This window comes from Somniosus microcephalus, chromosome 15 (genome assembly GCF_052327205.1).
Source record: "Somniosus microcephalus isolate GS21.2 chromosome 15, FLI_Smic_1.0, whole genome shotgun sequence".
NCBI classification, from domain to species: domain Eukaryota; kingdom Metazoa; phylum Chordata; class Chondrichthyes; order Squaliformes; family Somniosidae; genus Somniosus; species Somniosus microcephalus.
The window spans coordinates 48,549,040-48,566,642 of NC_141001.1; the positions used below are offsets into that span (position 1 = coordinate 48,549,040).

The 17,603-nt window shown below is 45.3% G+C and overlaps 1 protein-coding gene across 2 annotated transcripts in view; it reads right to left on the reverse strand.

The window, feature by feature from the left end:
- LOC147106717 (uncharacterized) overlaps positions 1-17,603 on the reverse strand; it is a 199,665-nt gene that overhangs the window by 140,632 nt on the left and 41,430 nt on the right. The window contains exon 2 of one of the 2 annotated variants that reach the window (XM_086007774.1): positions 5,938-6,046. In XM_086007774.1, coding sequence (XP_085863900.1) covers positions 5,938-6,046 — 109 coding nt within the window. Of the gene's footprint in view, positions 1-5,279; positions 6,047-17,603 lie in introns of those variants that run through there. The other variant, XR_015080975.1, reaches the window with a different exon arrangement.

A 17,603-nucleotide genomic window follows, 5' to 3' on the forward strand; every position in this document is an offset into this window, starting at 1 on the left:
GCTGAACTCCTTCCATGGCAAGAACATCCTTCCTCAGATAAGGCAACCAAAACTGCACACAATACTCAAGATGTGGTCTCACCAAGGCCCTGTATAACTGCAGCAAGACATCCTTGTTCCTGTACTCAAACCCTCTCGCTACGAAGACCAACATACCATTTGCCGCCTTAACCGCCTGCTGCACCTGCATGCTTACCTTCAGCGACTGGTGCACAAGGACACCCAGGTCTCGTTGCACTTCCCCTTCTCCCAATCTATTGCCATTCAGACAATAATCTGCCTTCCTGTTTTTGCCACCAAAGTGGATAACCTCACATTTATCCACGTTATATTGCATCTGCCATGCTTTTGCCCAATCACCCAACCTGTCCAAATCATCCTGGAGTTTCTCAGCATCCTCCTCACAGCACACACGCCCACCCAGCTTTGTGTCGTCTGCAAATTTGGAGATATTACATCTAGTTCCCTTGTCTAGATCATTAATATATATTGTGAATAGCTGGGGTCCAAGGACTGATCCCTGCGGTACCCCACTAGTCACTGCCTGCCACTCGGAAAAAGGCCCGTTTATTCCAACTCTTTGCTTTCTGTGTGCCAACCAGTTCTCTATTCAAGTCAATACCTTGCCCCCAATCCCATGTGCCTTAACTTTACACACTAATCTCTTATGTGGGACCTTATCGAAAGCCTTCTGAAAGTCCAAATACACCACATCCACTGGTTCTCCCTTATCTATTTTACCAGTTACATCCTCAAAAAATTCCAGTAGATTAGTCAAGCACGATTCACAGACGTGGTCTAGCAATAGCGTGAAACCCGTGGGTGAGTTGAGTTGTCAAATTGAAATGGTCAGTTTAAAACCATTGTTAAGTGGCTGTAAACAAGCCATTAATCATTTAAATTGGGTTTCCCGCTGCTGTGTGTCGGGTCTGCTCAACACTCACAGACCCGACATTTGGTGAAGGTGCGTGGCAACGGGTTCACAGCGTGGTTCCGACCCGCTGAGGAAAAAAAACAATTTCCCACCCGACCCATCACTGCTCGCACCCACTGACCCCCCGGAAAATCTTGGCCCTAATTTCCAGGCTGAGGACCCCAAGATCCTCTATTTTTCTCATAACTCAGACCTTTTGTGCTAAGAATCAGCCTTGTGCTCTTCTCTGCATTTTCTCTAGTATTTCAGTGTCTCCCTTGTTTCTCACACCAGAAATGCACACAATACTCAGCACATTGTGCAGTTTGATCAACTTCCTCCAACTTATATTCTACTCTTCTAGCTATATAGTTCAACATTCTGTTGGCTTTGTTGATTGCTGCTCTGCATTGGTTGGACACATCTACTAATGTCTCTTTCAACTTTCTCTTTAGCTATGTTAACATAGATTACCATTTTCCTTCCCATGTGCAGTACTTTACACTTCTGTGAAATTTCATCTGCAATTGTTCTGTCCAGTCAAATTTTGTCTAATCTATTCTGTAATTTCTAAGTTACTTCCTCCAATTCCACTGCCCCTTCAAGTTGGGTATCATCTGCAAATTCGACCACTTTGTGTTCAATTTCTGAATCTCGGGGGGGGAATTTTCCCAGCCCTGGGAAGGCGGGTATGGAGGCGGGACTGCCGGGAAAATGGCAGAAACTGGGAGCGGGTACCGATCCTGCTCCCAACCCGCCTCCGTGCCATCTTCTTGGGAGGCGGGAAGGGGATTAGAGCCAATTAACTGCCTGTTAGCAGGTAGTTTTGAGGCTTTTCCCCATTTTACCCCTGCAAGTGTGGGCTTCCTGGTGGCTGCAAACCTCGCCAGGGTCAGCGAGGCAAGCAGTGAGTCTGCGGGGGTGAGAGGGATTGAAAAGTCCACTGTAGAGGTGAGTGATGGGTGCAAGTGCGGAGAAGTAAGTATGAGAGTCCTTTAGGCTTCAACCTTTGAGGATCCTGAGGTGCCTCATCTCAATGGCATAGATGACAGAATGGCTGCTGCATTCTCAGATGCAGCAGCCATCTGCTTTCTGCTGAGGAGAGAGGTTTTGGTGAGCCTTCTGTGCAAGGGCTCATCTTAGAACAGAGATTGTCAGTGTTTGACAGCTTCTCAAAGCCGTCAAACGCTGACAATTCATCTGTCAAAAATTTTTCGACAGATGAAACGTCATACACTGACATCCTCTGTCACTGGCTTTCCCTTAATTGGCTGGAATGCCCACAGAGCGGGCTTAACAAGGTCAATCAAGGGAAAATAGCGTGGTTTGGTCAGACATCGTTGGGGCGGGACTGAAACCCCAAAACCAGCAGACGCGCCCCCATGACAAAATCCAGCCCCAAGTCATTGATGCAAATTAGAAATTATAGTGGTTCCAATAGTGATTTCTGCAGCACCCCACTCAGTATATCTACCCATCCCAACATAACTTCTCTAACAAGCATCTGTTGTTTTATCCACTTCAGCCAATTACTTATCCATTCCCAGCATTTACCAGGGATCCCCACAGCTTTAAACTTAAGTAACATTAAAAGTTATTAATATTATTCCAATTATGAGTTCAATGGAGTCACTAAATTAAAAAGGATCACAGACAGCAATTCTTAAAGGTGTCAGGAGGAGCATGGTACATAGATACATACATAGAAGATAGGAGCAGGAGTAGGCCATTCGGCCCTTCGTGCCTGCTCCGCCATTCGATGAGATCATGGCTGATCCTTTAATTCAGTATCCCGTCCCCGCCTTCTCTCCGTAACCCTTAACCCCTTTTGCCCGTAGAAATATATCTAATTCCCTCTTAAATATATTTAATGAGCTGGCGTACACTGCCCTCTGTGGCAATGAGTTCCACAGGTTCACCACTCTCTGAGTGAAGAAATTCCCCCTCATCTCTGTCCTAAATGGTTTAGCCCTTATCCTTAAATTATGTCCTCTAGTTCTGTTCTCACCCGCCAAGGGAAACATTCCTTCTGCATCCAGTCTGTCTAGACCTGTCAGAATTTTATACACTTCTATGAGGTCCCCTCTCAATCTTCTAAACTCCAGTGTGTACATCCCTAAACTACATAGTCTCTCCTCATAGGTCATTCCCGCCATTCCTGGTATCAGCCTGGTGAATCGCCGCTGCACCCCCTCCATGGCAAGAACATCCTTCCTCAGATGAGGCGACCAAAACTGTACACAGTACTCGAGGTGTGGTCTCACCAGTGCCCTGTACAGCTGCAGCAAGGTATCCCTGTTCCTGTATTCTAACCCTTTTGCTATGAAGGCCAGCATACCGTTTGCCTTCTTGACCGCCTGTTGCACCTGCATGCTCGCCTTCAGTGACTGGTGTACAAGAACACCCAGGTCTCTCTGTACTTCCCCCTCTCCCAATCTATTGCCATTTAAAGTACAACTGGGATTAGCATGCACAGCACTTGTTTTGCCCTTTTGTACATTAAAACTGCAATTGGGGAACCTACAATCGGCATGAGACCCTGATTTAAACAGCCTCCTGCCTGTATTGGGAGAGTGCTGCAACACGAGATAATTTGCAAACTATTATTTTTCTTTGTTTTGTGTTTTTTTTCTGGTTTAGTTTGTAACAAAATTAGTTGAAAATGTTTTTTTTTTGTTGAGAATATTACGTTTTTACTTGTATTTAAATAAATATTTTAAACTGCATTGCACTGAAATGTCAGTCTAGATTATGTGCTTAAGTCTATAGTCAAATTTGAACCCATGACTTTTCTGACCCAGAGGTGAGAGTGCCACCAGCTAAGGTTGAAGAGAAAGCCTTCTCCAATCTGACATCTAAGGCTACTATGGCAGTAGTCTGATCATCCATGGCTGAAGCTAAGATTGTTCTTAAAGCCTCTGCCGTGGAGACATCTGCCACGGTTCTGCCTGGAAGTGCCACATGATCCAAGGTGTAGTTCAGTTTTGCAAAGCCAGCCAACATCATGCAAAGTTTAGACTCCTTAAATTGACTCACTATCCTCAGAAACTATCCCCAGTGCATGCACATACACTTGACGCTCTGCAGGCATCCTTTTAAAAGCAGGACCTGCAGGATCTGGGTCCTGAGGGTGCAGTGCAGTGTTTCCTCATCCTCTAATCAGCAATATCTTCCTTCTCATCTTCCAACCCCAGCTTCTGCTGTGATAAAGTGTTGGAACAAACCAGAGTGGACTGCTGCATCATCTTCAATCTCTGCTTTCTGCTGTGTCACATCTAGAGAAGAGAGGTTAGAATGATTTGCTGAAGAACAGGATTCTTGTGACTTTCAGTAGGAATGAGATGAGGGTTTTATGATCTATCTTGCGGACAGGTAATGCAGGGTACAATAAGATGGGAAACTGAATGTCTTGACGAACATGCAGCTAGCACTGGTCCTTTGAATTCTCTGCCTCAGGCTCCCTCTATTGACTGCCCCCTGAAGAGTTTCAATGCTTCCTCCTTGTAGGGGATGAGAGGACAGAGAGTGGCAGGTCATTGCCTCTGGACAATCTCTTGTGTTATGTGTAGTCTTCTCCTTTAAAAAGAATGAAAAAGTGAACACCCATCAGGTTGACAAGATGCAGTCAGCAGGCAGACCATAATGGAGTCATGACTAGTACATGAAAAAAGTAATTAAAGACCATATGAGGCTTTTAGCCTGGTGGATGCATGTAAGGTTAGAGTGAAACAACGCTTGCAGGTGGAGGCTAGAAATAGAAAGGGCCTCATGGTACTTTCAGGACATTAATGATAATCTGTTGAAGCAGTTCAACGCAATGAGGAAGAGGTGGTTGGAAATGGCAGACATGCTATAATGCAGTGCATTTTTGAAAGGTGTAGCTGAACACTCTTACCTTGCCTGATCTGGTAATGTTATTAAACCATGCATAAAGTCATCAAGTTGAGACTGACTGCCCTGGCCACATCCTTCCACTGTGACTTTTGTGGGCCTTCTCTGCTCAGTCCCAAACATGGTCTCCATCCTTTGGCAAACTTGGGCTAGCAGCACTTCCACAACAGCCTCTGAAAACCTGAGGCTCTATGCTCTACTGCAAACCTCTGTGACATTGTCAAATTATTTTTATTGCTGATGCCTGTCCATTTGAGTTGCTGCAAGTGTTTCCTCTCCCCAAATGGGCAAGATCCCAATCAGAGACGTTAACAATGCCAGGAATTCATCCTGAATATTCTAATGGAAACTACGGCAGGGTCAGAGCTAGTGCAATTGGGTGAGTGAAAGTCCCATCCACCACAGTTTTGATGGTGATTGTACCAAGGAGAAAAATCTGGGCTACAGTACATAATCAGTTGTTAAACGAGGCATGGAGGTTATGTGCCAAATCCCATGAGTTTAAAACAAATCAACAGTTTTAACAACAGTTTCACGAAATGCATCATCTGTTTCACTTATGTAGCCAGCAGAGTGGGCCATGGCTGTCACTCATGAAGAACAACATGGCAACAATAGTAACCATTAGTGATAACCAATGTTATTCTTTGGCATTTTGGGGCACAATGAGAACCACTGATACCACTACCTTTGAGCTGTTTACACTATTGCAATCATTTTCTTGGCAGAAGAAACCACGAACCCCATTGATCCTATTCATCCTAAAAACAAATAAAATGTCTGATACACAGACTTCCAGAATAGTTTTTATGTATGGTGATTGACACAGGGTGACTCCCAGGACCTGGGAAATTTGAATCAACTGTGGCCGATTTCTTGAGCACGCTGTCCCTCACAACTTAAGACTATTGCTTCCCCCAGTGGTACCTATGGAAAAGCAAGCCTTTAGATCATGAAGCTATAAGGCTGTAGATTGATGGAGGCTTCCTGGCACTTGGGGACTCTCTGGAGCCATATGGTGTTCAGGGCCAAAAGACTGCCTCTGTAACTCGTAACTGTTCTGTTCACATTTGTTCTTTGTAGAATTTCATTGCAGACTGACTTGGAGTAGAGAGATTTATTTTATTGTCTACCTTCAGAGTGAGTTGGTGAACAGGGTGGCTGTGTGGCTCCAGATGGTTGCCCAGTAGATGTGTATTTACCAACACCAACATCGGAAGAAATGAGTGGACCTTTAATCACCTGAAATAAATCAGAGCATGAACTCAGTGGTACATCATCAGACATGAGAAATTCTGCTTAACAATTTACTACATTATTCTAACTCTGCTATGAACCATCTCTGACAAGAGGGTGGGCAAAGAATTGTTCGTAGGGCTCCACCAGTATCAGTCTACAGTCAGTCTTGAGATGTTGTAGCAGTAGCCACCCCTTTTACCTTCTTTCCCACCTTCCTTCCATCCTTATGGGGAAGAGCTCTTCAATAATACTCCTTTACAGCACAACTTGAATTGATATTTACAACTGCGGGTATTAGCTCACATCATACCCCTTCAATTTGCTGACCCACCATTTATAAGAACAATAAGAATCTTTAGGAACAGGAAAAATGGCCATTAAGCCCAACATGAAAACATGGGAATTCCCGCTGATTTGTCAAAAAACTAAGAAATGAATAGCAATGTACAAGTCAAAATGTATTCTTCTAAAGCATGTGAGTTGCCTGCTACCCTGTCCCTCCCGATTCTCCCTATTTCAGTGTTCTTTAAGCATATTCCATTTAAAATTTGATGACCAACCAAAGATCAATATGACAAAGTAAACACAGACTTGAATAGAACAGACGATAATTTTGGTTTCAAAAACATGCTATAATATACAAGGTACGCTCTATGCAATGTTTCTTAAATTAGGAAACTTAGATGAAGAGTCAAGGCCCATAATGCAGGATGAAATGGTGTCTCCTGCTCACGATATATGCAGTAGCCTCTTGTCTGTACTCTGGTTTGCTTAACTGCTTTTACACTGCTAATGGCAACCAGTGCACTCTTCTCAGCCAACCGGTTGCAACTCCAAAGTAAATTCAGTAAAAACAAGTCTTCCTGGCTGCCAGCCTTAGCAAATCCTGGCAAATTTACTTTTAGATGGCAGATACCTGCATGGCACCTCCAAGAGACTTTGTCTGAAAATTGGTCCAATCCAGTTATTTAGTTAACTATATAAGTGTGTCACAAATTGGGAAATTCATACTGGTTCATTTTAAATGCACAGAAAAGAAAACAACCAATAGCCTTTAGCAAACTTTTTTTGTACTACAAAGGGGCCCATACACTCCACTTCAGATTAGCAGTATCAGTTAATTTCACTTTATCCTCAGTAGTTAACGGGACATCAGAAAGCAGTATGAATTAATGCCAAGCTTAGGTTTTGAAGGCTATAGCTTGTAGGAAGAAGGGAAAATCGGGGAAAATAAGGAGTTTCACAGTTTTAAGATCCTGGAAAAGAATGAGTTAAATTAATAGTAAGTACAGTAAATCTTGCTTTGCAAACAGAGGGGGTGCAGCGGGAAGGAACAGCACAGGGGTTGTTGTGTTTGGAGCGAAGAAGGATCAGGTAGTTTAGACATGTAAAGACCACAGCGTTAATAAAATAGGGAGTCAAGACAGGTTGCAACAGAGAGAGGGGGCTGGACTCAAAGTCATAGACAGGGGTTAGGGAAGGCCTCCTGATCAGGGTGGGGAAGCCCGGGGCAGGAAAGGGCCTTTTTCTTTCAAAGGCACCACAATCTCCAGAATTTTGTTAATTATTCTGAGTTCCAATGTTAGGCTTTCCATGATCAACTTGCTTTATTTCACACATGCGGCAGTGGCGGCGGACCTGCGAGGAATGCGGCGGCAGTGACTACAAGAGGCGGCGAAGACCAGGTAGGCCTCAGAGCGGCGGCGGCGGCGGACCTGCGAGGAACGCGGCGGCGGTGACTATAAGAGGCGGCGAGGACCAGGTAGGCTTACCAATCTCCGAGGGAGGGAGAGAAGTAAAAAGTAGTCAAAGTGTGACATCACCAGAAAGCAGGTAAGTGATTGGTTGGTGAGTATTTCTCCCTTTTTAAACTTAAACACTGTGGTCTATAGTTCAGAGGGTGTCTGTCGTGTAGCGGGGACTGTTGGTAAACCAGGGCCCTTAAGTATATCATTTAACTGTAGTGTAATTGGTGGGATTGATTTGATTTAATTTAATTTCAATTAATTAAAGGGTAAGTCATGGCAGGAGAGCTCGGCCCCGTGGTATGCTCCTCCTGCGCTATGTGGGAACTCAGGGACACTTCCTGTGTCCCTGACAACCATGTGTGCAGGAAGTGTGTCCAGCTGCAGCTACTGGCAGACCGCATTGCGGCGCTGGAGCTGTGATTGGATACATACTGGACCATTCGCGATGCTGAGGACGTCATGGATATCACGTTTAAGCAGCTGGTCACACCGCAGGCAAAGGTTGCACAGGCAGAAAGGGAAGGGGTGACCAACAGACAGAGTAGTAGGCGCAAGCAATTAGTGCAGGAGTCCCCTGTGGACATCCCCCTCTCAAACAGATATACCACTTTGAATACTGTTGGGGGGGATGGCTTATCAGAGGAAGGCAGCAGCAGACAACTTCCTGGCACCAGGGGTGGCTCTGCTGCACAGGACGGGAGGAAAAAGAGGAGTAGAGCTATTGTAGGAATAGGTGTATTCCTAACCAAATCACTGAGGTTGACTCAGGAGAAACAATCCAATCGGTCTTTAATGAAGGATTTGACGAAGTACAGCAAACAACATAGATCGATGTAGGAGCGCCTTGGAACAGGTCTTTCCCCAGTGGGGATGCCACGAGGACCGAGTCCGCAGTCCGGAGGTTTGCGCGATGATGTCATCGCGTTGCTTGCGCTTCCCGTGCTTGGGAGTCACGTGCTATGCGTCATGACGTCACCGCGTTTGTCCGCGTCATTGTGTTTACCCGGCACTGCAGCTGGCCATTGCGGTCGAAGTCGCGGGAGCGGGAGGCCAAACTGGGCCGGCTCGCGTTAAAGGTGAGTCACGTGATGCGCGACGTGATGTCGGTGCATTACGTCACGTTCTTAAAGGAGCAACGGCCCAAACAGGTAAATTATATACAAACATAGGTAAGTTATATACATACACAGTAAAGGTAAAGGGAATTATGTATTATAAGTAAGGGACACTCGGTAGAACCGCCACATATGCCCCCCCCAGAATTCGCTTTAACGAAAGTCCAAAGATGAGGTGGTCTGACGAGCTGGTGGTCATGCTGTCTTGACTTGGCGGGCGACGTCTGAAGATGCTGGTCGTGAGCGGATCCTTACGCACGTCGCAGCGAATAAAATGTATCCGTCAGGCGAAGGACCGTGGAGACGTGCGACCTCTGCAGCTCGTGGTTCAAAACGGGCGCCGGGGTGAAACAGCAGGCTGTGTCAGAGTGACGGGCAGGTTGGGCGGACACAGACGATGGCTCTGTTGATGTTGGAAAAAGTCCTGTCAGATGACATCTGCAGGAACGCCGAACGGGCGATCCAGGAGGACTTGGCGGGCGAGGTCAGTGAACTCGCCGACAGGTGAGCGAACTCTTCGGAAGACTGGAATGCACGGAACGGTGCGTGCCATAGTGCTACGATGGTAACACAACAGAGAGTGAACAGTTGCTGCGTTGATCAGTGATCGGTGACGACAGCAATTTTTGCGTGGCTGATCGCGGCCGCGGGATGCCCGTTGGACCCGTCCTCGATGTTTGCCGTGTCAGTAGATGTTTGCGTTTGTCGAGGGGAAAACCGTAGTGAGGGCGGTAACGCTTCGAGTTGTTGGTTCTTCAGGGGGAGCACTGCCGGGAGGGCGGCAACGCTTCGAGTTGTTGTTGATTTAAGTAGAAAACTGCCGAGAGGGCGGCAATGCTTCGCTTTCGCGCCGAAAAGAGTGGTAGAAAACACAACCAGCAGGCTGACGGGCTGGTGTGTCATCGGCGGGGAATGAGTCTTTGTGTTTCACGAGGGATGGGTCCTTGTGGTTTGCGAGGGATGGGTCCTCGTGGGTCGCGAGGGATGGGTCCTTGTGGGTTGTGAGGAGCGAGTCCTCGTGGTTCGTGAGGAGCGAGTCCTCGTGGTTTGCGAGGAGCGAGTCCTCATGGCATCTCCGCGGGGGCGCGCTCCGATCTTGAGGGCCCGAAAACCGGCGGAACCCGCGCATGGAGGGATTCATACTTGCTGTTGCGTTGGGGGATGTCGTAGAGGCGGACCATCCGTGTGGCAGTAGAAATGTCAAATACAGAGACCATAAGCAAGTGCGTGGTCTGCGCCGCATCGATGTTCTTGGCGAACAGGGCTTCTACCTTTACAAAGCACGAGGGCGGTTGCTGCTCCCTGAATTGCGGTAGCGACAGCAAAACGGCTGATGCTTCCATGGCGTGCTTCTTTTGTGAAAATTGTTCACAAAACGGGGTCCGGCTGCATTTTGTCCGTGAAAAACGGGATCACCTCCAGGCTGCGCTTCCTTTGCGAATACGTTCGCAAAGACGGTGTCGCCAATGTAGGAACTAGTGTTCGTCGGTTGTTGCTTGTCGGTTGTTGTTCGTCGGATGTTGTTCGCCGTGCTCTTCTTCTGTGAAAGCGTTCACAGAGTCGGAGTCACCAATGTAGGTGTTGGACGAATTCGGCTGTGCACGTCGGTAGTCTTCTGTGAAGACGAGGTTCAGGCTGTGCGTTTCTTCCGCGAAAAATGTTCACGGATACGGGGTCACCAATGTAGGTATTGATGAGCTCCCGTACTCACGTCGTTGGGTCACCAATGTAGGAATAGGTATTCCTAACCAAATCACTGAGGTCGACTCAGGAGAAACAATCCAATAGGTCTTTAATGAAGGATTTCACGAAGTACAGCAAACAACATAGATCGATGTAGGAGCGCCTTGGAACAGCTCTTTCCCCAGTGGGGACGCCACGAGAACTGAGTCCGCAGTCCAGAGGTTTGCGCGATGACGTCATCGCGTTGCTCGCGTTTCCCGTGCTTGGGAAGTCACGTGCTATGCGTCGTGACGTCACCGCGTTTGTTCACGTCATCGCGTTTACCCGGCACTGCAGCTGGCCGTTGCGGCCGAAGTCGCGGGAGCGGGAGGCCGAACTGGGCCGGCTCGCGTTAAGGTGAGTCACGTGATACGTGACGTCAGTGCGTTACATCGCGTTCTTAAAGGGGCAACGGCCCAAACAGGTAAGTTATATACAAACATAGGTAAGTTATATACATACATACATAGTAAAGTTAAAGGGAATTATGTATTATAAGTAAGGGACACTCGGTAGAACCGCCACACTATAGTAATAGGGGATTCTATTGTAAGGGGAATAGATAGGCGTTTCTGCGGCTGCAAACGAGACTCCAGGATGGTGTGTTGCCTCCCTGGTGCAAGGGTCAAGGATGTCTCAGAGCGGCTGCAGAACATTTTAGAAGGGGAGGGTGAACAGCCAGTTGTCGTGGTGCATATAGGTACCAACGATATAGGTAAAAAACGGGATGAGGTCCTAAAAGCTGAACATAGGGAGTTAGGAGGTAAATTAAAAAATAGGACCTCAAAGGTAGTAATCTCAGGATTGCTACCAGTGCCACGTGCTAGTCAGAGTAGAAATAGAAGGATATTTCAGATGAATACATGGCTAGAGGAATGGTGCAAGGGGGAGGGATTCAAGTTCCTGGGACATTGGAACCGGTTCTGGGGGAGGTGGGACCAGTTCAAACCGGATGGTTTGCACCTGGGTAGGGCCGGGACTGATGTCCTCGGGGGAGTGTTTGCTAGTGCTCTGGGGGAGGGTTTAAACTAAAATGGCAGGGCGTTGGGAACCTGAGCAGGGAGACAGAGGAAAGGGAAACAAGGATAAAAGCAAAAGATAGGAAGGAGAAAAACAAAAGTGGCAGTCAGAGAAATCAATGGTGTAAATGAAACCTGACCACAGTAAATAATAATTTTAATAGGTCTAAGAGCGTTAAAAAAACAAGCCTGAAGGCTTTGTGTTTTAATGCGAGGAGCATTCGTAATAAGGTGGATGAATTAGCTGCGCAAATAGAGGTAAACGAATATGACTTGATTGGGATTATGGAAACTTGGCTCCAGGGTGGCCAAGGCTGGGAACTCAACATCCAGGGGTATTCAATATTCAGAAAAGATAGGCAAAAAGGAAAGGGAAGTGGGGTAGCATTGCTGGTTAAAGAGGGGATTAATACAATTGTCAGGAAGGATATTAGCTCCGATCATGTGGAATCTGTATGGGTAGAACTGAGAAATACCAAGGGGCAGAAAACGTTAGTGGGAGTGGTATATAGACCTCCAAACAGTAATGCGGAGGTTGGGGATGGCATTAAAAGGGAAATTAGAGAAGCGTGCAATAAGGGCACAGCAGTCATCATGGGTGACTTGAATCTACATATAGATTGGGCTAACCAAATTAGTAACAATACTGTGGAGGAGGAATTCCTGGAGTGTTTACGGGATGGTTTCCTGGACCAATATGTTGAGAAACCAACCAGAGATCAGGCCATCTTAGACTGGGTATTATGTAATGAGAAAGGATTAATTAGCAATCTTGTTGTATGAGGCCCCTTGGGCTGGAGCGATCATAATATGATAGAATTCTTCATTAAGATAGAGAGTGAAGTAGTTGACTCAGAGACTAGGGTCCTGAATTTAAATAAAGGAAACTACGATGGTATGAGGCGCGAGTTGGGTAGGATTGATTGGGGAATGTCACTCAAAGGGTTGACGGTGGATAGGCAATGGCAAACATTCAAAGACCGCATGGATGAACTACAGAATTTGTTCATCCCAGTTTGGCATAAAAATAAAACAAAAAAGGTGACTCAACCGTGGCTAACAAGGGAAATTAGGGATAGCATAAGATCCAAGGAGAGGACATATAAATTGGCCAGAAAAAGCAGTAAACCTGAGGATTGAGAGCAGTTTAGGATTCAACAAAGGAGGACAAAGGGATTAATTAAGAAGGGGAAAATAGAATATGAGGGTAAGCTTGCAGGGAACATAAAAACTGACTGTAAAAGCTTTTATAGATATGTAAAGAGAAAAAGATTGGTGAAGTCACGCGTAGGTCCCTTGCAGTCAGAATCAGGGGAATTTATAATGGGGAACAAAGAAATGGCAGACCAATTAAATACATATTTTGGTTCTGCCTTCACAAAGGAGGACACAAAAAACCTCTCAGAGATGTCAGGGAACATAGGGTCGGATAAAAGGGAGGAACTGAAAGAAATCAGTATTTGTAAGGAAACGGTGTTAGGGAAATTGACGGGATTCAAGGCCGATAAATCCCCAGGGCCTGATAATCTACATCCTAGGGTACTTAAGGAAGTGGCCCTAGAAATAGTAGATGCATTGCTGATCATCTTCCAACATTCGATGGAATCTGGAACAGTACCCATGGATTGGAGGGTAGCTAATGTTACCCCACTATTCAAAAAAGGTGGTAGAGAGAAAACGGGGAATTACATCGGTAGTGGGGAAAATGCTAGAGTCCATTATAAAAGATGTAATAGCAGAGCACTTGGAAAACAGTGACAGGATCGGACAAAGTCAACATGGATTTACAAAAGGTAAATCGTGCTTGACTAATCTACTGGAATTTTTTGAGGATGTAACTGGTAAAATAGATAAGGGAGAACCAGTGGATGTGGTGTATTTGGACTTTCAAAAGGCTTTCGATAAGGTCCCGCATAAGAGATTAGCGTGTAAAGTTAAGGCACATGGGATTGGGGGCAAGGTATTGACTTGGATAGAGAACTGGTTGGCACACAGAAAGCAAAGAGTTGGAATAAACGGCTCTTTTTCCGATTGGCAGGCAGTGACTAGTGGGGTACCGCAGGGATCGGTCCTTGGACCCCAGCTATTCACAATATATATTAATGATCTAGACAAGGGAACTAGATGTATATCTCCAAGTTTGCAGACGACACAAAGCTGGGTGGGCATGTGTGCTGTGAGGAGGATGCCGAGAAACTCCAGGATGATTTGGACAGGTTGGGTGATTGGGCAGAAGCATGGCAGATGCAATATAACGTGGATAAATGCGAGGTTATCCACTTTGGTGTCAAAAACAGGAAGGCAAATTATTATCTGAATGGCAATAGATTGGGAGAAGAGGAAGTGCAACGAGACCTGGGTGTCTTTGTGCACCAGTCGCTGAAGGTAAGCATGCAGGTGCAGCAGGCGGTTAAGAAGGCAAATGGTATGTTGGCCTTCGTTGCAAGAGGGTTTGAGTACAGGAACAAGGATGTCTTGCTGCAGTTGTACAGGGCCTTGGTGAGACCACATCTTGAATATTGTGTGCAGTTTTGGTCGCCTTATCGGAGGAAGGATGTTCTTGCCATGGAAGGAGTTCAGCGAAGATTCACCAGGTTGATACCTGGGGTGGCAGGAATGACGTATGAGGAGAGATTGGGTCGATTGGGCTTATACTCACTGGAGTTTAGAAGAATGAGAGGGGATCTCATTGAATCTTATAAAATTCTGACAGGACTGGACAGACTAGATGCAGGAAGGATGTTCCCGATGGTCGGGGAGTCCAGAACCAGGGGTCACAGTCTAAGGATAAGGGGTATGCCATTTAGGACAGAAATGAGGAGGAATTTCTTCACCCAGAGAGTGGTGAACCTGTGGAATTCTCTACCACAGAAGGCAGTAGAGGCCAATTCATTAAATATATTCAAGAAGGAGTTGGATATATTTTTTAAGGCTAAAGGGATCAAGGGATATGGGGAGAAAGCAGGGACAGGGTACTGAATTTGGATGATCAGCCATGATCGCATTGAATGGTGGAGCAGGCTCGAGGGGCCGAATGGCCTACTCCTGCTCCTATCTTCTATGTTTCTATGTTATTTTCAGTATGTAGGTGCTGCTTTGCCAAGCATAACATTTCCCTCATGCATCTCTCGTTATTGCTAATTTTAATGTGCTGCAACTAAAATTCACCAATCTAGTTTTCAAAAAAGTAATTTGGTTTAAAAGCTATGTGGAAGTTTCTAAAATGTAAAGCAGTTACCTGGTGGTTGAAATTGTGTAGAAATGTCATTGAAAAACTTATTGGCCCAGAAATTCGGGTCGGAGGCTTCCCGCGGGTGCAAGCCTCAGACTTGCACTTACCTAGAGTGCCGGCTGTTGTGCAGTGGGATTCCGATCCTGGGCCTGCTCCAACTGCCGGCGCGCAGTGCTTGCGTATCCCAGGGGCGCAGTTAGTTCGATGCGTCCCCTGGGATCATGTGGGCCATGGAGAGCCAATGATAGCAGGGAAATGCCCATTCATAAAATTGACAGGAAGAGCTGTCAAAACTATAAATACTATAAGCCCCAAAACATCACTAAAACTTCAAATAAATTTTTTAAAAACATCACATTTTTAAAATAACTATAAATTACATAAAATAGCTATTTTAAACAATAATTTAAATTTTTGAAAAAATTAATTACATTTTCTAACGGGGCTAAAAATAAACTTACCTTTCTTTAAAGTATTTAAAAATAATAAACCTGTGGAAAAAATGTTTAATTTTTATTAATTCACCACTTACCTTGTTGCGCCTGCTTTTTAAAAGTGTAACTCCTGGAGACTTACCCTCCCGGAAAAACCTGCAAAAAACACATAAGTTCGATGCGCACGTGCTGCCTCTCCTGCGCACGCGTTCGACCTCTGAACCCCTTCCTTTAAGGGAACGGAAGTTCCGGATTCCCGCGCATGCGTAGTGCATGCACGAAACCGGCACTTCTGTTGGGCCTACGGGTGAGTACCCTGTGTGTACTCACCCGTGGAGACCCAAATTTCTGGGCCATTAACTAATTCCTCCACATCATAGGACATATATTTAAGTGAAACAAGTGGGCCCCTATTGCACGAAGCAGACATTGAGGCTTGAAATTATGCTGTGTAATATTAATATTGAATGCATTAATGTAGTGGTATGACATTCTTTTGTCTTCTATTTTAACAAAGACATAACCAGTTTAAAATAAGTGGGTAATGCAGGGGTACTCAAACTGCAGCCCAGGAGCTCCAGCCATCTGTACTTTTTACACTTCTATTTCTTATTTGCTTGTTTGGTCGATTTGAATTTTCTGGTCATGGAGTTTGGATTGTGCTCTTCTTGGTGCTGGTGTCTTACACCTTAAATCTGAACACTTAAGTTCTGTATCAAGAGCTTGAGAGAAGTGCAAATCAATGGGAATATGGATTTTAATTTTACATGTAACCCGCAAAGCTCCATGGCATGCACTCAAGTGTCTTTGTTGAAATAGCAGACTATGAAATTTCATATGAACAAGTTCATGTGTTAATTGCTAATATTATACACTGATTTCACAGAATCACAGAATCACAGAAACCCCCACAGTGCAGATAGAGGCCATTTCGGCCCATCGAGCCTGCACTGACACATATCCCACCCGATCCCCGTAACCCCTACACCAACACATATCCCACCCTATCCCCGTAACCCCACGTATTTAATCCCCCTAACACTAAGGGTCAATTTATCATAGCCAATCAACCTAACCCGCACATCTTTGGACTGTGGGAGGAAACCGGAGCACCCGGAGGAAACCCACTCAAACACGGGGAGAATGTGCAAACTCCACACAGACAGTCACCCGAGGCCGGATTCGAACCCGGGCCCCTGGCGCTGTGAGGTAACAGTGCTAACCACTATTCAACCCTCAAAAGTCTGTTTTATAACAAAGGGGGCTATTTTTTCACTTATTTCTGTGTCTTGAGATGTGGAGGCATAGTTATCGGTACTGTATTCTCTACTGTTCTCTACATCATTGCAAGGCTAATTGTAGCCACTTGACAGCAATCAGCAGGCCTGCAGTTCACTACACTGTGCCACCTTAAAAGGGAAGGTTTATTTCTGGTGAAAAGGACCAACAAGAGGGAAAATGTTAAAGGAAAACAGGCAAAACAAATAAAAGGAAAAGAAACAGAAGAAAATGGGAAGACAACATTGCAGTGTATCAATGCACAGGATCACTGCAGTGGAGGGTGGAGCTTCCATTCATCAATGCTGCCTTATATAAATTGACGTAATAAAACTCACTACGCACTTGGTTTGAGCATAAAGCAAGGCTTTTATCAACTTGTTTCAGAACATGGAGGTCTAGTTGTACTTCACTAGTTCCTTGTCTTACAAAATGTCCCTGGTAAGCTGGGCCCACGCCCGAGTATTTATACTCCGTGGACGGCACCACCAGCTGGCCATCCAGTGTTATTTCACAAGTAGTTTCTTGATGAATGATGAGATTTATAACATAAATCTCAACCTCAGCTGGGGAGTTAATAACTGCCTCAAATACCTAAAGAAAATAAATTTAAAAACTGGGACAAAATAATTTTTTAAGTTTCAAAATAGATAAAAGAAAAAAACATTGATTTGCATTGTTACAGGACAGCAATTATCTTTTTTATCGAGCAATTTAAGTATAAGACCAAGTTTCACAGTGTAGGTGGACTTCCAAGCTTGAAAAGAGTAGGATAAGTCAAGAAATAGTGATACCAAATCTTGTTTTTTTTAAGTCTGTAGCTCATAGGAGACTGAAAAAGGGGAGACTAAAGGAAGCAAGGAGTTTCATATTTTTGAGGTCCTGTGATAGAACAGGCTAAAGATTACTGTGGTGCTATTCTCAGGAAAGTAATTAGCAACATATGATCTTCCTTTGCTATTTCAACAGTGATGTTAAGAATTTGTCTGCTAATTTCAGCAACAATATCTAA